The following is a 19,697-nucleotide window of genomic DNA, read 5'->3' as shown; positions in this document are numbered from 1 at the left end:
ATCAAGACCCAAGCTCCCGCCGGCTCCATGCCAAGGAAGAGGTTGCAGAGTCCGCCGCTGGCTATCCACTCCGCCAGGTCCAAAGCTTTATTGTAAGGCCAGGTCCTCAACGGGCATAAACTGGCAAAAGTCTGTTGTCTACAGTGAACACGGGAATAAACCACCACGGTGAAGTAGGGTAAGGTTTCTGGGGAGAGGCGAAAAGGTGGGATATTGCCTTCAAGAGGCTTTTGCACAGCCAGCTGGCCCTGAGCAAAAATCAGTCTGTTCATAAATCCCAGCAAAAGGGGTTTTGCCTGGCCTGCTCCCAGTGGCACAGCCAAAGCTGGGGCCGGTGGGTCAGGTGTGTTGGGCTCTTGGAGAAACTGGATTTGGGGATAGGGGAAAACTAATTTTAGCAATGGAAATTGTGCTTTTGTCAACATTTTCTCCTTTTGGGGCACACTCCCTCTGTTCCAGGATTCATCTGAGGCCACCTGTAAGCATATTGCTCTCCAGCTCCCGCACCAGTGCAAGCAGGAGATTTACAGAGCTTTTAATTTGCCAGGCACCTGCAATTGCATTCTCAAGGTTGTCCTCTATCGTGGAGGGCTTCCCTCCCTCTCCCACCGCGCTGGGCACAGCACGCCCTGCGGCTGCCAGCCCTCCAAAGGCAACTCTGGCACCGGAGAAGCTGCCGGGAAGCAGGGAGCCTCGGGGCGAGACTGCTAGGGAGCAGCCAAGGGAACAAGCCTCAGACTTCGAAAGATGCCGCTTGCCTTTGGTCTGAGCGGGGAACGGCACAGCTCCTTGCCTACGTCCCCGCTGGGGGAAACAGGTTCCCACCGCTGCCGAATTGTTCTTTGTAATTATTCTACAACCTGCATCAGTACACAGGCCGCGTGTGTCTTTCCTCTTTTAGTTACTGCGTTAATTTCATGACTCTCTAAGTCATCAGCGGGATTCAAATCCAGGCTACCTTAACCTCCTCCACTTGGCTTTTACGGCTGCTTCTGGCTGGTCCCACCGGGGAGCGATCCTTCACTTCCCCAGCTCCAAGCTTTCTAGGAAGGGCTGTGACAAATGCCCCCAAAGAGATTTAACTCTTCGGCTTACAGACCTGAGCCTGCCCCAGCCAGAAGCTTGCATACTCATCCCAGGCTGCAAGCAGCAGCGTCACCCTTCTGTGACTAGGATGTAATTATGGCTTTTGAAACCACGGGTTATTAAGCACCATGTGTTGGGATAATCAGTTATTTCTTAGACAGTTTGGCCTGTGAAAGAGGCAGTCACCGCCGATCTGGATGGGGAGAACAGGACTGGAGGGGGCAAGCTTGCTGTCCAAGACATGCCAGCAAAGGGCCATGCGTGCGGTTGGGGTGGCTGGGAGGCCAGGCGGTCTGCAGGAGAAGCGGAGGAGAAGAACCACGTTCCTGTAGACTTTCAGAAGTTATTTGCCCCTTTCAGAGCCGTTATTCCCCAAACCAGGCCCTGCGGCCCAAAGAATCAGGGGAAACATCTATGGCACCACCTTTAACCACATTTTCAGTTACAACTTCTGCGAGGGAGGGAAGGAGCTCTGGACCGTCCCCTCCCGCGGTGGGCAGCACAGGGAGGTCGGGGCCGCGGAGTTTGTCCTGCTGTAGTTTAACTGTAACAACAACAATAAAAGAGTAAAGCTTTGCAAAAGGGTTTCTTAAACACCCCCGTCTTGGGCAGCACAGGAGTTACAGGCGAGACAGAAAGACCCTGAGGCACCCCTTGGCCAAGGGTACCCCCATTTTCGAGTCTCCCGGTCAGAGCTGAGTTCTTAGCGGGGACGTTTGTCCCCCTCGCTCTCTTCCTGCTGAATGTCCCGGCAGCGGAGCACCACAAATGCCCTTCGTCACATGTTAAAATTGGCAAATTCCTCGGCTCCCAGCCCCGGCTGCAGCTTCCTCAGGCCCTGGCCTTGTCCGAGCACTGGTGACTCCCTGATGGCCGCCCGGGGACACGCGGCTTTTTGCAGGCTTCCACACGGGAAGCTCTGGTCCAAGCCTGAGGTCACGCTCAGGAAAAAAAAAAGCCCATTCTAGAGAAAAAAAAGAGAAGAATTCTCATCCAGGCAATGCAACACCCCCCTCCCGGTCACAGTCAGACAGCGGGGTGGGTTTAATTGTCACGGTGGGAGATGTTGCTGTTAGTCCAAGCCCAGACTGGCTGTCCTCAGGAATTAGGGCTAAATAAATTGCGCCTGTCAACCTGACAAATGTTGACCCTGTGCTCCAAGGCTGGTGCCCTCCCGCTCTCTGCGGCTGGGGAGGAGAGCTGACCCCTGCCAGCATGCCCAGCGCAGGCAGGCGAGCACTGCGGTGCTCCTGTGGTGGTTTGCCGTCGCCAGCCGGCCAATTAAGATGTCTATATCAACCCGCTAATGAGCCAGGCTTGGGCTCTGGGGTGGAGGTCGGTGCGGTCCCTCTCTGGGTGCAGGTGGGTGGCTCTGGAAAAAGCAGGTTCGGGGTCTGACTGGGGGCTGGCTGCCCTCAGCTCCCTCCATGGGGGCCCGGCAGCCATTTTGGGGCGTGAGGGAATGCTCGGGCAGCGCCTCGGCGGGGGCTCCGCGGGCGGGAAGCCCCTGCGGGGAGAGGGGCGGCGGGGCCGGGGAAGGAAGGGGCTGCGTTCCGCCGCTTCCCGCCGCGGGGCCGTGAGGCGGCAGCCGAGCTCCGGGCGCCCTCTCCCGCCCGCCATGGCGGCGCCGGCGGCGGCCGGGGAGGCGGCTCGGGCGGAGCGGGGCGAGGAGGCGCCGAGGCGGGACGGGGCCTGAGGGAAGCGGGAGCGGCGGCTGCGGGCCCGGTTCTCCCGGCCCCGGGCCGTTTTGGAGACGCAGCAGCGGGGACGTGGGCGCCTTCTCCTGTCAGGCACCGGGTTACCCGGTCTGCCTTAAGAGAGTGTGCGGACAGACGGTGTTTGGGGGGAGATCTCTTATAAATGGAGAGCAATAAAACCTGTGATTGTGAAATACTGCTCGCTCTTTTATTTGCCAGTGCGAGGGAGACAAATCAAAGTAGTGGGCCACAGCCCGAAAGGTTCGGTGGCTTCTCCGGAGGAGGGCGGCAGGAACACCTCGGGTCATCCCCGCCGCTTTAACGGCCGCGGCAAGCTGACCCGTGTTTTAAGTGCTAAAACAAAATTCAGCCTTAAATGTGAGCTAGGGAACCTGCGGGCTGGGTCCTGCCGGCGCCTGGAGGGGGTCTGCGGTGCCGGGGGGGGGGTGGCTGAAGGAGGTGCGATGGCGGGAAGGAGCCTCCCGTTCCTTTGTGCGTGGAATGGAGAGGGGTGGGACGCCGAAACTTGGCTCCGGCGTCTTTAACCACCAGGTCGAGGCGTTTTGTGTCGATGGTTTGTTTGTTTTTAAGGGGAAGGTTGGATTTTTACGGTGTTTTTTTTTTTTTGAGGCACAGCGGTAGTAGGCTGCCCGGAGCCCCGCAGCGGGCCGGGAGGGCCGGAGGAGCCGCTCTGCCGCCCGGCCGCTGCCGCGGGGCTCTGCCCGGGGAGGATGGTACGGCCCGCTGCGGTAGCTGCCATCCATCGGCAGGGACGCCGCAGCGGCCGGCTTTCCCAACCCGGCAGGCAAGTGGGTGGACGGAGCACAGAGGGAAAGGGAGAAAGCCCTGGGACCGCTGCCTGCCCGCAGGTCGGAGGGAAAGAGGAGGAGGAGGAGGAGGGAGGAAGGTGGAGGGGGTGGGCAGGCAGGGAGCCGAGCCTCCCCGCAGCGGCGGGGCTCCGGCCGGAGCTGGCAGAGCTTCCCCGCTGCTGGTGGGCGATTTTAGTCTCGTTTCGCTGGGGCTGATGGCCACAGGTAAGTTCGTTTTCACGTCTCGTGGCGTTAAGCGTGCACGGGATGTGTGCCTGGCGGGGGGGATAGTGGTTTCTTTCTCTTTAACGCAAGAAAAAAGGATGGGAGGGGGAGTGACTTATTTAATTGCTTATTTCAATAACGCACCGTAAAATTACCGAGATGGTGTGAACGATTTCTTCTTCTTTCTCTCCCCCCTGCTCCTCTCTGTCCCTTTTGCCCCCTCCCTCTCCCTTCTCTGCAGGCCACCTCAGTGTACGGGTGTGTAAACTTGAAGAACTCGGGCTCGTTCAGTTAAAAATCTTCACTTGTATCGCAGCGCAGTAAACATGCCTGAACAAAGCAATGATTACAGGGTGGTTGTGTTTGGAGCAGCAGGGGTTGGGAAAAGCTCCTTGGTCCTTCGTTTTGTAAGGGGAACTTTCAGGGAAACCTATATCCCCACGATCGAAGATACTTACCGGCAGGTAATCAGCTGCGATAAGAGCATCTGCACCCTTCAGATTACAGACACCACGGGAAGCCATCAGTTCCCTGCTATGCAGAGGCTGTCTATATCCAAAGGGCATGCTTTCATCTTGGTGTACTCTGTCACCAGCAGGCAGTCCATGGAAGATCTTCAGCCCATATTTGAACAGATTTGTCAGATTAAAGGGGACATCCAAAAAATCCCAATCATGTTAGTGGGTAACAAAAGCGATGAGACCCAGAGGGAGCTGGATGCCAGCGAGGGGCAAGCGTTAGCCAGCAAGTGGAAGTGCTCCTTTATGGAGACATCAGCCAAAATGAACTACAACGTGCAGGAGCTCTTCCAGGAGCTCTTGAATCTGGAGAAGAGGAGAACTGTCAGTCTTCAGGTGGATGGAAAGAAATCCAAGCAGCAGAAAAAGAAAGACAAACTGCAAGGCAAGTGCTCTGTTATGTGATTGACTTTGGCTGGACTCGCACTGCTGCATGGTGTGACTGGAGCATGGACTCCCACAGAAAATACATTTCTGCTGGAGGTTTCAGATGAATCCATGCCTTCTAGGCTATTGCTTTTCTCTAAAATCTCTGCTGGATTATATTATGTGTTGGTTTTAAAGAGGATGGCTTTCTGCATGTTTATTTTTTTAAAACAATAAATGTTCAATGTTAGCAATTACATGTGACTAGAAGTTTTTAATGCAAGTTTACAGAAGAGAAAAATGTCAGTCAGAAACAAACATCTCTATTGCTGTGAGTACATGCTAGTTTTTAAGTATTTCCAGCCTATTGGCTCAAAACAAATCATAGTGTCTATAATGTGTATAGTTCAAAAATTGTTTTCAGGAATCTGTTGACCAGAGCAAATCTTTAACAAAGCTAGGCATTTGCACTGCAAATGAACATGTATGTGGCTCCAGATGCTTACATTTTTGGCAGACTGGCTTGCATACCAAAGACGCGCTTTTTTTTTTTTTCCCTAGTAAAAGTTAAGTTTTCCTGGGCGCTATGCAGTTCCTGAGACTTCTGCAGTTCTGTGAGTGATTACAGCTATACCAGCATATAATCAGGCTGTTTGCTCCCCCCTCACCACCACCCTTTGCACTGACTTCCCCTGTTCACAGAGGTAAGAGGTTCTACATCCTCTGGCTCCCAATCCAGGGGTGATTCCTGGCATCCTTAAGCAAGAGCTGCCTCCTTCATGAAGGTAATTAGGCTGTTGTAAGTACCAACTGAGGTGGTGGTTGGTTATCCTGGCAATTCACCTTTCCTTTCTCAACTATTGGTCTGGTTTTGTACGTGGTGGAAGCTACTTTTGCAATCTTCCTGGAGTTCCCTTAGATTTTTTTTTTTTTTTTTTTTTGCCCCCCCCCCCCCGCCCCTTATTTCTTCCAAGTTACCTAGGTTTTAGCTGAGGCTTACGATGAGTCACTTCAGGTAACACTGCTTTGGGAAGAAACGTCTACACCTGGAAGCTGCATGTTTAAAGCATGCTCTTGTCTGACAAACTTTTAGCAGACACTTCCCACAAATGAGAGGACTGGAGACATGGTCTTAGTCTATCTCCTGTCTCCCTCCCCCTGCTTTTTTTTTTTTTTTTTGGCTGTTGTTAGCAAGAGACAAGCATGATAAGCCTCACCTGCAGTGCATGCTTGAGAAAGATTTCAAGAAAATAAGTGCAAGTATTTGCATCAGCCTGTGCTGTAGATGTACTCTGTGTACGTATTAGTCCAAGCAGAAGACTGTATGGACTTCAGTACTGCACTGTTGATTTGATTTTTACACAGCAACATGGTCTTGACGCAAGAGACGTGGGAGAGAGGAATTGCTTCTTTTTATAGCACTTTTCTAGTGAAATGATTCTATTGTTGAAGATGAGCAAAATACAGAACAGGAGATGCTGGAAAGTACATACCCTTTTTTAGTTTGAAAGCATTAGTGTCTATTAATAATTGCTGGTTTTCTACGTAAGATTCTAGAGAAGGGCCTTTTCTCTCAGCTGTTACTTGTTCATGCGTTGCAGACTAATACACAAAGCCATGAAGTTTGTATCCTTGTTAATATCTCGCATATTTGAACAACTCTGACAATCGATGCTGGCTGCTGATGCTCCGTTGTCTCCTATGTCTGTCTGTGGGCTGCTTTTCTAGTCTCCTCAGGCTGTTCCTACACCAACAGAAGGGGTCGGTGAGCTCTGTTTGTGCCAGGGGAGTTTGCCCCAGCTACAGCTGGAGCCCTCATGCCACTTGATTCGGTAGAAAATCTTACTCATGATTTCAGAAACCCAAGCAAGTTCTGCACGAATGTTCAGTGCCGACTGAAGTGTTACGCTTACTTGCCAAAATGACGTGCCGATTTGCCATGCTGATACAAAGGCTCTACACCTGATTTTTCTTATTGGAGATGATACCCTGCGAGCTTGCTGTGCTGGACCTGTGGTGCTGAGTGGTGTAGTCCTCCGTGCTACTGCTGTGTGTGACCTTCGCTTCTGTTGCCCAAGCTGAAGGGCAGCTGGAGAAGCAGCCGTAATGGCTTTGCTTGAAAATAACTCTTGCTTTTTCCTCTCTAACTTTGTGCATGGATTTTGATCTCTCTGTTCTTTCGTTTCCAAGCAGTTATGCAATGCTTCTCTGTGGGTCATTTTTAGCATCTGGCAATTATTATTGCAAAGACTATTTCAGTTCTATTCCAGCCTTTGAAACCCCTATAAGACATTTTATATTTAAGCCTTTTTGAAATGTCATGAGACCTAATAATGTCTCTACGACTCCCACTGCCTTCGTGGAAATGCCTGTGCAAAGGCAGGGCAGTGTGTATCTGCAATTATTCGCACAGCCGAGATGTTCCGTAATGTGTCATTATCACTGCAGTGTTTTCCCTGTACATGGTATGGAGATCACTGAGGACTGGGGGCTGGCAGAGCACAAGGAACAACTAATTGAACAAAACAGGCTCAGTCCCGCCTGCACCTGGGAGAATCATTGGCAGATCCCCCCAGGCTGCCTTTGGTGGCTACGAGGGGAGGTCCCGTGGGACAGAGCGGGTGATGGAGACGAGTGGGTGGAGATGCTCAGCTGCTCCTGGTGATGCAGGATGGTGGTGCGGGGGCATCAGCACCCCAAGTTCCAGCCTAGAGCAGATTGGGAACGAGTGACGCCCGGTGTGGCTGCCTTTCATGCTGTGTAAATAATCTGTGTTTTGGGTGTGCTAGATCAATTGTATTGTAAATGAAATCTGTATTAATAAATAAACTGTATAATTGTATTTGTTTCCGTATAAACTGAACTAGCCTGATTTTTGTGTGTGTGTGTAATCTATCATTCTTATAAGAAGATAACTTTATTTTAATTGAACTGATGCCCGTCAAGATGTTGGCTATTAAAAGTTCCATACAAATCTAAACTGCAGGGCAGTATCTTCACAATCTTCCAGGGAGCTATGTAGAGAATGACTATAGTTAGTAACAGGGTGAAAAATACCATACTGCTTGGGGACACTCGTTAATCGTTACGAAACACTGGCCACATTCCACTTGTAAATGAATGTTACTTCATGAACCTTGTATTCAGATCTGCTTCCTCATAACCTGGATCTGTTGGCTTTGTGTGTACTGGGACAGATGGTGCCATCATTCCTCTTGTGCCCGTACAACCAGCAGTCATGGGCTAACATTGTTATTCTGGAGTGATGGTGTAGCAGTAGAATTATGCCCCTCAGACTAACTGGAGAATAGCTGAAGATTCATCGTTTTTAGGGACTGGTGGGTAGGTTTTTGCTAAAACCGTACTTAAAGTAATATGTGCCTCTTGCAGATAACATTTAAGGAGTTTATTGCACACGTGCTTAAGTTTTATTTCTTATGTAGGAACATTTTGCATATTAAAGGAATAATGATTTTTCTTTAAGGATTAAAGTGTTTTGTAGTGTAAGGAGTATATGTTGGAAGTAAATGCTTTAGCCTTTTTTGAATAAGTGCAGTTTAAAAAAGTGAACAGATCTGGGTTTTTTTGATTATTTTTTTTTTTTTAAAAAAAAGGCAGAAGATACTCTGATGAAAGACATTCAGGTAAGATCGTTTGTCTGAAGTAAACAAGCAGTTCTCATGGCTGATAGAGCTAGCTCTTGTATTACCTTACAGGCTTTGTCCTTAACTGCTGTTTGCCAACAGCATGCTTTTTCATGAGGCAGTGACAACGTGTGTTTTATGGAGCTATTTATGCATCCTGTAAACTCTTCAGCTTGGAGACATGCCTTGACACACTGTTCGTATCTGGTGAGCAGAATGGTAACTCACTGCTTCTCAAGTTGGTTGTTTTTCTCTCTTTCTCTCTTTTCCCCCTCCCCCCATTCAATCAAATGTCATTCAATCCCAGAACTCGCTGTTTTTCTGAAATGTTCTTCAGGAGTTCAGATGTGGTGAGACAAGGACGTGGAAGATGTTGATGCAACTTGTTGAGTTGCTATTAATGCCCCCACAGCGTCTTTTCCAGGATCACAAGGTGAACACAGTTGACTGTAAAAATTCTCTGCAACGTCCTGAATGAATCATGAGACCTGTCGGTAGCCTGGGTGGCTGGGTGAAGGCTGAGACATTTCAGGCAAGGCCACTTACTGCATTTACTGGCTACCCTCTGTCCTGGGACTTAATGAGGAGTGGCAATTTCTAGCTTTGACCAGCTAGGTGTGTATTTCCAGCAATAATTTAACCCTGTCTTTAAGTTTCTCCACCAAGCAGCTACTTTAAGTTGGAAGCAACATGGACTGAGTGGAGCATTAACACAGGTTTCCCTTAGATCTGCATTTCAGGATCTCAAGCTTGCTTTAAAGCTTGGCTCAAATTTTGCTCTTAAAAATCAGTTCCTTGCCCTCTATCACTGTAGAGCTCTTAAATAATTTTCAGAAGCAGCATTGCAGTGCATTTTGGAGAACTTGTTAAGCAATATTCAGAAGAGAAGGTGTCAGATCAGAGGTGTTTTAATGGAGAAAGATAATAGCACTGCAGGCCTTCTGTTTCTTTGCTGGAGGAAAAATATTATAGCACCTTTCATTTTAAAGCTGTTCCAAGGTTTCCTCTCTGCAATACAGAAATTCAAACATTTCTCAATTAGTAATGTTTATTATTTCTATGCAACACTTGTCGACTGGCTTGAGGCAGCTTCCTTCCTGAGTCTGGCCAACAAAATTAGTGTAAAGAGAAAATACCAGGGCGGAGAATCACGAACAGCTCTTCTGTGACTTGCAAGAGAAAAAATGTGAGCAGTAGCTGGAGTGTCCACCCACACGTGTATTTTAAAAACAAGCAGCCAGAATATTGCCGTATTCTAATTCCTCTTCCCAGAGCAAAGCAGGCACATGATTAATGTAACAAAGAGTTCTGAATAATAAGCAATATTGCTTTATATGCATGGTCCGTAGCTACAAGGTACTCGGCGCACTCTGGAAAAGTGCATCTTAATCATCGTCTGCCATCTTCTACAGTTTCTGTGGCGTATATTAAGGATGTCAAAAGCATCTAAGAGCTAATGAAAATGCTGAAGACCGCTTAAAACTAATTGCAGCATAGCAGCCTCCTAGTTAATGGATATTGCTGCGTGCTAGGCTAGCACTGCTACCCCTAATTGGTTCCTTTTTTCCCCATTTTCAGCACACATTTAATAACGCAAAAGGACAGGAGGAGCGGAGAAAGGAGGGAAAGACCCGAGTCCCAGCACTGCCTTGGCACTGTTGCTCTTCTGCGCAAGGTCGCAATGTCCCACGGTGGCAGAGCTGAGCCAGCAGCAGGCGTGGGGTCTGGCTCGGTCTGCTTTGTCCAGTCCCGTTTGCTGCTGTTTGTTCTTTTTGGATTTCCAGTAAGTCTGAAAATCAGAGGGGAAAAGAGATTGTGTTTTCCTGGCTTAGCAGAGAACCAGAGTCTTCCAACCCAACCATCCCTAACTGTTCCTGCAACCCTCCTGTTGCCCCCCGGTCCTTAGCTGGGTGGGAGAGGTGGGCATGGGGGGACCGCCGCGGCCCATCGCTTCTTGGCAGCCTGTGCTGAGATCTTGCTCCTCGACTTGAGGAGACAGCAAATGCAGTCGATCTGCTGTAAGACAGCATCTCTGTGAGCCCTCCCCTGAGCTCTGCTGATGAGGATAAATGGTGTGAGGTTATGGGTCTCTTCCCGCTCCAGCAGCAAACTGGGACCTGGAAGCGGTAGCCTGGCACGTGGTGGGCATCCTTGATGGTGCTTCTAGGGACGGGCAGAGCCCACGTGTCCTGAGCTGTGCCCGCAGAGACTCGGCTGCAGGAGAAAGCTGCTGGATTTTCTTAAGCTATTCAAGGTCAATTGTGCATATGTATTTATTTAGCTCTGGTAAATGTGGTGGTCTGTAGCTGTTGGGAGACTGACTCCTTCTATTTAGCTCCAGTGAAAATTAAGTGCTTGGGCAAGTGCTGGCAAAGAGTTGGAAGATGAAACCAACCAAAACTCACTTCTCCTTATGCACAGCTTTCCCCAGAAATGCTGAAGTGACTTAGGTACTCGGTCCCTTTGGCTCTAGGAGGTCTGAGGGAATAAGGCACCGCGCAGCCTGCGTAGTTTGCCGGTGTAGCACTCGTACCGTCCTTAATACATGGAATTAATTCAGCCTCCTCTTCTAGGCTGCTCCTCTGGACCAAATGGCCAGGTAGGTCTGCAGCTTTTCTGTCTGAGCTACTTACTTGTTAAGACGGCAGATGTGGATCTAGACAAATCAGTGAATGAAAACTTGATCCCCCAAGAGCAGCTGTAGGCAGAGGTAACCTCACTGATGGTGTGAGTAAATACAATGGTAACTCTAGAGCAAAGTACGTGTGTGTTCCTGGTTGGAAACATTCTCCTACCGAAAAGTATTGGATCTATTTTTAATGACTGCAATTTAAAACACTTTACTGATAATGATATATTATTAACACACCCATGATGAGACCCCTGCATCTCACCAGCTGAGCCTGGGATGTCTCTCCCAGGTAGAGGGAGATGGTTTTCCTACACCTGTGAATTCTGCCCCAGTGCTAAAACCTCTGCACAGAGGTAAAAGGGCAGCACAGAAGTAAAAGCCTTGCATCTTGAGCATCAGCAAGAGTCTTGTTGTTTCAGCTCTGCTTTTCGGAAAGGGCACTTCTGAGGTGACAGCTGTTTGTCCCCAGAGGTGAGACTAAAATAAAACACTCCAACGTCATAACAATATCCACGGCTGAGCAACCTGAGCGTGCGGCGGGGCTCCGGGTTACCCAGGAGAGGCAGGGATGTTGCATTTGCAGCTTGTCAACCAGAAACGGGCAGAATCCAGCAAACGCCACCATCGACTGCTCAGCAAAGCCTTTGGGTGAGCTTTACCCAGCCTGCGTCTCCCGGGGCTGAGTCTGCAGGAGTGGGCTGTAGGTGCCCACCAGTACCTCCTGCAGCCCCTCGGACGTGAGGGAGAGCGGTAGGACGTGCTGCTCAGGGTACGCGGCGGTGTGACGCGGCACCGCGGCATGATCGCATCCCTGACACCACGAGACAGCACCGCCAGATGGTGAGGGCTGGCCAGCAGAAATCAAAATCTTTTTCTCCCAGTGGAGAACAGAAAAAGTTGCTCCGTTTCACCCGGAATGATAGCATGGGCAAGGACGTAACATGCATCTTGATGAAGGCTGCCCTTTTAAAAGTGTATCCTATTTTTCCACCTGGATAATGGTAAGAAGAAATCGGTCATACCGACAGATCTTTTCTGCGTAATTCTGCTGGTTTTTTTTCAAGGATCAGTATCTGAAAAGCTTATGCACGTACGCTGCGTCGTGCCCGTGTGTAAATACAAGGTTTGTGTTGCCCGCAGAGAAGGGCTGGTTGAACGTGCCGCTGTTTGCCACCAGCAGCCAGGCTGTTCCCGCAGCATAAGGGTCGCCTGTCCCCCTCCCCGAAGAGGGAGGGCCGGGCTGCGGTGTCGTTCCTTTCCTAACCGGGGTCCCTTCCACCCCCCGAGAGTCCCTGCTCCCACCCTGCCGCAGGGCGAGCCTCTGACCGGGGGGGGGATGCGGGCAGAGCACCGCACCGGAGTCTCCGGCACGGGGACCCGCGGGGAGCTTACTTTTTATATCTCAGTGATGCATTTGTGCTTTTCAGACTAAAAATATCTAAGGATGGAGATATGAAGATGCTTCCCTCCTATGTTGTCGTTTCTTCTTTGTTCCTATGTGGTTTTCTCCAACCCTTGCATCCCATCATCTGCCTTAGGCTGCCCGTGGGATCCCAGCGGGCGAGGGACGAGCGGCTCACGCCCGGGCAGTGAAAATCCTTTCTTGGAGGGAAAAATCCACCCGTCAGGTGGAGTCCCTGGACCAAGACCGAGGTCTCGTCTGAGAAAGGAGCGACGAAAAGGCTTCTTCAGCTGGTGCCGGAGCAGAGGGCTCTGGGCTGCATCGCTGCTGTCACTGCTCAGAGCATCCCGGGTGGGCAGGGGATGGAGCAGACCCTGGCCCGCAGATAAAACCTACCTCTGCAAAATGCTCAGCCCTATACAGGGCCATATAGGTCTGCTGAAATGAATACGGAGGTGAGGGATTAACTGAATATGCTCCCGCTGCCTCCGAGGAGCAGCACGACGTAAGTCTGTCCCTGTGCAGTCCTGACATGTCATTTCTACAAAGTAAAACCCACAAAAGGAAAGGGGAAGAAAATTAATAAATAAGGGGATGTTTGTGCTCAAATTGTTTCAGCTGTTTCTGTCATCAGATGCTTTACCAGCTGGCCGAGCTGGAATGGGGAGATTGGCTGATTTCTTGATTATCTGGAAAGATTACCCAGAATGTGGCTCAAAAATGGAAAATATTTCTATTGACTGTAAGACATTACTCTTTCCTACAGGCTTAATTCCAGGCATTGATTTGTTAGTTCTTTTTTAGGTGAAAAAATAGCCTTTACGCACAAGAAAGAGGATGCTGAAGTGTGGCTGGCGTTTGTCCATAACGCGAGTCCTGAGGAACACAAAGGTATTTGGAGATTAATATTTTTTGTTGCATTCATTACTGCTCGAAACAGCCCTTCCCGGGCAGGGTTGTGGTTCCAGCTGGATTCAGCCCGTGGGACACGGACGGGGTGAGAAGCAGCCGGCCCAGAGCCATCGCCGCGGTGTGCCTGCCGGTGCTGCGGGTGCTGAAATACACCCTCAAAGGAAAGCAGGTCGTGCAATTTGAACTAGATTGAGCTGTTCTATCAAATTGTGAATGCCTGGGGAGATGTAACAGGCCTACGTTTTCTTTACACGTGATGTAGCAATTGAATCAGTTGGAGGATTTCAGTTATATGGAGCATGGGAAGGTTACAGCCCGATCAGGCAATTTTTGGCCATTGCAGGTATGGTGCCAGTTACTCTCGTAATGCGCACGATGTAAACCAGTGTGGTTTTCTTAGGGGACAGGGTCATTTATCACACATGCTCCTTCTGGACAGCCTTTTCCAGGGAAGGCTGGGTCCACCAGCCCAGTGATGGGGATTTAAGTGAGAAACTCCTTCATTCGTGAAAGAAATACATGATAAATAGTAAGGGAAAATAAGCATAGGGAGGGTTCAGACCATATTGCCAGCGGCTGGCTCCTTGGGACATGGGTGGGCAAGCAGAGGTAGCAAAGCCAGGGGAGCCTGGGCTCTGGTTTCTCCTCCGATGATGCTGTAGCTGGCCAGTAGCTCTCGCCCCTTTATCCATTTTCTGCTGCCAGAAGGGACTGGGGAACCTTTCTGACCCTCTTCCCCGAGCACCGCAGGTGCTGGTGCCCCCTCCCTGGAGATCTCCCCGCGGATTAAGCCCCTGCCCTTTTCCACGCTGGTGCTACCTGGGAGAGGTGAAAGCAATATTTCTTTCCTGGTCTTTCTCCTTTAGCAGAGTCTATTCAACAAAACAGCCAAGATACTGATTTTTTTTTTTTTTTTTTGTCAGCTCATTAATCCAGGCTTTGCTCCGGGAATGCAAGAAGCCGCAGTGCTGGGACAGAGCCGGCAGCGTGGGTGCCATCACGGGAGGGAACGCCGGCCGTTACCGGGGCCGGGATGGCGATGGGGGAGCAGGGACCGCTCTTGGCCGGGGACCACGGTCACGGGCGCGGGCTCTGCGGTGAGCAGTGAGGGATGGCTGCCCTGTAAATTACACTGCGATGTCTCCCGTACCTCCGGTTCTCCTTCCCCGCACGTCTACGCGGAATTTGATTACTCTTCTGCTCTAGGGAAAACCTTTCTTGACTGCTGGCTGCGCACATCTGTCTGGTTTATTTATAAGTCCCTTTTTGTAATGATTACTCCGGACTCTGTGCCCAGTGAGCTAAACCCACAGGATAGCTGGGACCGGCCCCTTCCCGAAAGACACGACAACCACCTCTGCCCCACGTCAGCACCTAACCAGGAGCAAGCTCTGGCCTGCTCTCAGCTATTTTCAGGATAATTTTTCTGTGCGTTACTAGTTAAGTATGAGCTCAGCAGAGCCACTAAGTCAAAATTCCCATTCTGCGCAGATCCTGGGGAAAAATCACTGGGCTTTTTTGGGGGGGACATGCCACAATTTTGAGGATTTCCTAGGCAGGGGAAAAAGCTAAGAACTGAGGTTTTTCTGCTCTGCCTGCTCTTGCCTGGCTCCATCGTCCCTGCCAGGAGAAGGGCAATGGTTGGCCCCGGGCGCTCGGCTGCAGCGCCTGCCAGCCCGGCCGGCTTGGACGCCCACGCTGACTTCTTTGGGCATCTTGCAAAAGAAGTGGGCAATTTATGCGGGGTATTGGTGTTTCATTTTTGCTCACTACTGCTAGCGTGTCCAGCACCTTACTTTGAGGTGCAGGTTCAGGAAAGCATCTTTACTCGTGGTAGCGTTGGAGCGAGGCACCTGGCTGATGTTTTTCTGACAAAGGAAGTTTTTGTTACAACATGATGAATGCTGAAAGTCAAAACGCATCGTAAAAAGCGTCAATTTTAGAACAAACTCCCACTGAATGCAGCTTTGGACACGGGCACTGGGTGGGTGCACAGCAGCCCAGTACCACGCTTGCGCCGGGGGCTCAGGCTGACCCACCTCGGCGCAAAGGCAAACTGCCGCTTTGTCCTCGGAGAAGCCAGCCCTGCTGCTGGCAGCCTTTAACTTAGGGTTGGCTTTTGGTCAAATGGATGGAAAAAAATCACTTTATTTCTCCTTGCGCATCCTTCCCCCAGGGATGACGCACTTGACCTTCGGGCACCGCTCATCCAGTGCTGTGAACGTGAGGCTAATGCTGATTTTCCACGACGCTGCCGGTGGGGCTGCAGGTCTCCCCCTTGACTGCAGCAGTGCCTGCGGCATCTCCGAGCGCCCCAGAAATTATTAGCTGCTTGCAAACACGCACTACTTTTCATTTCAAGGTCCGCTGCCTCTCCGTTGCATTAGGTGCTGTGTCTCATTCCCCAGCAGGGAATAGGTGATATGCTCACCTCTGGAACTGGATTATTTGGGAGACGCACGCTCGCTGCTCTCTGCAGCGCTCCTGCCAACAGCAGCTCCACTAATTGCCTTTGAGGAGAGATTTACGCAACTGCTGCTGTTTCTCTTGTTCAGCTGGTGCGTGCCGTACGATCATTTTTCAGCAGAAGTGCCCTGAGGCGCTGGGAGCATCCTCTGTGGTCACTGCAGCTCAGCATCCCTCAGCACCGGGCCCCGGCGGGCAAACCCCTGCTCCCGGCAGGCTGCTCGGAGCCTCCCCGGGGCACGAGGAGCCGCTTTTGGGCAAAAAGGTGGCTGTCCTTCCTAGGATGGCCGTGTGAGGGACAGGCGGTCCCCAGGAATGGGCTTTGCTGGGTGATGGTGGTTGGGAGCCGGGTGCCGGGCTCTGCCGGGCGAAGCTCTGCCTTTCCCACAGTGCTGGCCCCGCTCCTTTAACCCACCCTCTCTTGGTTCACGTGCACTGGAGGCTCGTTAGGGCTGGGAGTGATTTGGCTATTTTTCTCCAGCGTCAGAGGTCTCCAGCTGGGGAAGACCCCCCCCCAGCTCATTCAGTGAAACCCACCCCGCCTCGGTGGCACCGGGCAGGGCAGGACGCCGGTGATGCCCGGCCGGGGATGCGGAGGAGGAGCTGCAGCATCTTCTCGGCCGTCCCCGGAACGGGCTGCGGCGCATCCGAGGCAGAAAGGAGCAGCAGCGTCAAACACGCGGACGAAATCTGGCTTTGCTTTAGCACGGCCAAAGTGCATGCTGAGACCAGATCTTCTGTCTTCCAGGTTTATGGTATTGCAGTGTGTCCCTTGGCTGAACTCTAAACCTTGTTACGCAGGAAATAATGAGAGTTCAGCAAAGATAAATGATCGTGGTGGACAGGATTAGACCCTGCATACCGTACTGAATCCCACCGGCGGGGGCTGCCGCGCGTTCAAAACAATGTTCACACACTTTGCTATGGGTTAAGGGGAGCAAAGGAAAAGAATCAAATAACAAAAAAGTTATTTGCAATAGCCTAGGTGGAAATACAGGTGTAAGATGTGTGAAAAGCAAGCTGCAAAAACGAACAGTGGCTTTGCTTTGTGTCACCTTCCTCGTGTGTGTCCGTGGTCAGACGGGCAGGTAAGAGCGAAGTCGCGGCAAGACGATGGGCTCGGGGTGCCGCACCACCGGCCTGGCCGCAGGGAAGTTTTTTGCTGTTTTCTTTGAACCGGTTCTGGTCACCGATGTGTGTCGTGTCCTTGGGAAATCATGGCATCTCCCCGTATCTACCCCCGTCCTTCTGAATGGACAAAAGGTGGGAAGGAGGTAAGCTCTTGAAGCAAAGACTCTTTAATAGCGTGGGTGCTCTGATCTAGGCTTAATACATGCTAATAATAATAAACATTTTTATATATAGATATATTTGTGTTTGGAGGAGAAAGGAAAAACTGTGCTTGTATCACTGCAGACCTGAAGAACTCAGTCCTGACTTCAGAGAAAGGTGAGACAGCCTTTGTTTTAATGTCTGGGACAGAAAAAAAGGAAGGAAAGCCGAGAGATCTCCTCGTGCTGAGTCTTTACCCAGTCCCCGCTGAAAAGGAAAACAAAAGTTTAATAGAGAAAATACAAAGTTCAAACTCGCTTTAAGTTTTACGGTCCTGTTGCTCCGAGTCGGAGCGGCAAGGCTGGTCCTGCGCACTTGGTGCAACTCGCTCTGTTTTCTGGAAGCGTTTGAGAGCGCAGGATGCTGCAGCGGCGCGTAGGCGGGAGCGTTGCGTTTTTGCAACAGGCGAACCTGGCGTCACGTCAGCTCCACGAGGAGCAGGGCGGCTGCAGCCCCGCGGCCGGGGCCTCCACCGGCTTCAGCGGCATTTTTCCGACATACGGTCACTCTTTGTTTGGCCGTTCCCTGTGCTGGAGCCACCCGTGGTAACGCACACGTGCAGCCCCCAGCCCCGTGCCCCTGCCCAAACCCCCCGGGCACTGCACGCCTCGGCTCCAGTGCACCCAGTGCCTGCAACAGCGGGCCCAGTGTATGTTCTGCTGTGCTTATTGCACGCACCAGTGTGCCCAGTGCATGCTCCAGAGCACTTGACGTGCCCAGTGCGTGCCCCGTGCACCCAATGTGCCCTGCCAGTGCGCCCAGTGCACGCTCCAGAGCACTCGACGTGCCCAGTGCGTGCTCCAGTGCACCCAATGTGCCCTGCCAGTGTGCCCAGTGTGTGCCCCAGTGTGCCCAGTGCATGCTCCAGAGCACTCGACATGCCCAGTGCATGCCCCAGTGCACCCAGTGCGTGCTCCAGTGCACCCAATGTGCCCTGCCAGTGTGCCCAGTGTGTGCCCCAGTGCGCCCAGTGCATGCTCCAGAGCACTCGACATGCCCAGTGCATGCCCCAGTGCACCCAGTGCATGCTCCAGTGCACCCAATGTGCCCTCCCAGTGTGCCCAGTGCATGCTTCAGTGCACCCAACCTGCCCAGTGCATGCTCCAGTGCACCCAGCATGTGCTCCTGTACGCACAAGACACCCCCCCAGTACAGTCCCCAGCCCTGTGGCCCCCGAGGGCTGCAGGCAAACCCAGGGAGGCAAACTGGGGGGGGTGAGACGGGACCCCCCTGCAAATGCTGCTGCTCGGGTCAGGCGATGGCCCACCGCACTGCTGCTGCGGGTCGGGGGCTGCTCGCCCAGGAAGGCTGTACTGCGAGGCAACAGGTAGTTAATTAACACTGGTTAATTAAGCTCACGATTAGAACTGAATTAATGGGTAGCTGCTGCTTTAGCCCACGAGAGGGCATTGCTTCCCGGGGCCTGGCTGGCTGGCGGAGAAGCTTGGGGAAAAGTGGCTTTCTCTTTTTTTTAATTACGAATTAGGAATTCGTCCTCTTTTGACAGTTTTTGAAGGGTTTGGGGTTTTTTTGTTTGCACTGCGGTGTAATGCATGACATGTGCATCCAACAATTACTTTCCAGCACCGAAGTGTTACCGGCTATAATGCCGGAGATGTGCCATAAAAAGGAGCCAAGCAGAACGGCGATACCATCTCCTCTCCTATAAAGCCCGGCTGCGGAGACGGGCTGGCATCGTCCGTGAAGACCTGGCTGTGCCAAGAAGAGCAACAACCGGTCTGGGCTGGCGTCAGACGAAATGGAAAAGAGCGAGGAGGGATGTTCCCGATGCTTTCGGACCCGCTGCAGGGCAGAGGGACAGCTCGGGATGCTGCGCAGGGACACGCTCGGCACCATGTTGGTGCTGGCTGGTGATGAGCGCAGCAGCTTCCCTATCTCTCCCCACGACGGGACCAGCGTTTTCTCCCACCCAGCTGCCTCCCCTTCCTCCCGTCTCCTTTTTCCCAGGCTGGGTGCCCGCTCCCTCGCAGGGAAGGTGAGCGGGTGGGAGCCGGCAGCAGAAGTTGGGTGCTGGGTGCGGGGCTGCTCCCCCCGCTTCGGGGCAAACCCAGCATCGCTGCCGATAGCCGAGGAGATGCGGGAGAAACATCGAACTCCACACCTTCGCTCGTCCTCCTGGAGTTTTACAGCAACAAGTCTGGTACGGAAACGAGACCGAGACCAAACTTAATCTGATCTCACGAGGGCTCCTGCAGGCTCCCAGGCAGCAACCTGTATTTAAGCATTAATCAACGCCCTCCTCTGCCTCTGAAGACAAATTCGCAGCATCAAAGCGCCCAGCCCCACAAGCAGAGGCACGTCGGGCCCGTTTGGGCAGCAGACAAGTCTTTGCAGATGCCAGGCCTGCTCCTACCCGGGCACCGGCGCTGCCTCCGCGCTCCAGCAAACCCCACGGGATGCCCAGTTCGTCCCCAGGCACAGGGACACAGGGATGCTCCGGCCGGTCCAGCGTCCGAGATGCTCCACCATCACACACCCGTGGTCCGGATCTGCTCCAGTCCCCGGGTACGCACTGCTCCTGTCGCGATCCCTTTGGAAACAGCGTCGGCGGGTCTGAATCTGGCCTTCGGGACAGGAGAGACCGGAT

At 52.1% G+C, this 19,697-nt stretch overlaps 1 protein-coding gene across 4 annotated transcripts; it reads left to right on the top strand.

Moving 5' to 3' along the window:
• The first annotated feature begins 2,425 nt into the window (after positions 1-2,425).
• Positions 2,426-7,573, top strand: DIRAS3 (DIRAS family GTPase 3). Of its 4 annotated transcripts, none has more exons than XM_030034158.2 (2): positions 2,426-2,448; positions 4,059-7,573. In XM_030034158.2, the coding sequence occupies exon 2, from the start codon at positions 4,144-4,146 to the stop codon at positions 4,738-4,740; it is 597 nt and encodes a 198-aa protein (XP_029890018.1). In that variant the 5' UTR covers positions 2,426-2,448; positions 4,059-4,143; the 3' UTR covers positions 4,741-7,573. The 4 variants fall into 4 exon arrangements, with proteins under 4 accessions (XP_029890018.1, XP_029890017.1, XP_029890016.1 ...); XM_030034157.2 differs by lacking the exon at positions 2,426-2,448 and adding an exon at positions 3,040-3,357; XM_030034156.2 differs by lacking the exon at positions 2,426-2,448 and adding an exon at positions 3,410-3,652.
• The last annotated feature ends 12,124 nt before the right edge of the window (positions 7,574-19,697 follow it).

This window comes from Aquila chrysaetos, chromosome 12 (assembly GCF_900496995.4).
Source record: "Aquila chrysaetos chrysaetos chromosome 12, bAquChr1.4, whole genome shotgun sequence".
NCBI lineage: Eukaryota > Metazoa > Chordata > Aves > Accipitriformes > Accipitridae > Aquila > Aquila chrysaetos.
The sequence above is the reverse complement of the archived record's forward strand: the minus strand, read 5'-3'. Positions and strand labels throughout refer to the sequence as shown.

What these genes read in the sequence shown, in the direction of transcription:
- DIRAS3 (XM_030034158.2), top strand. Translation starts at nt 4,144, where the DNA reads ATGCCTGAACAAAGCAATGATTACAGGGTGGTTGTGTTTGGAGCAGCA.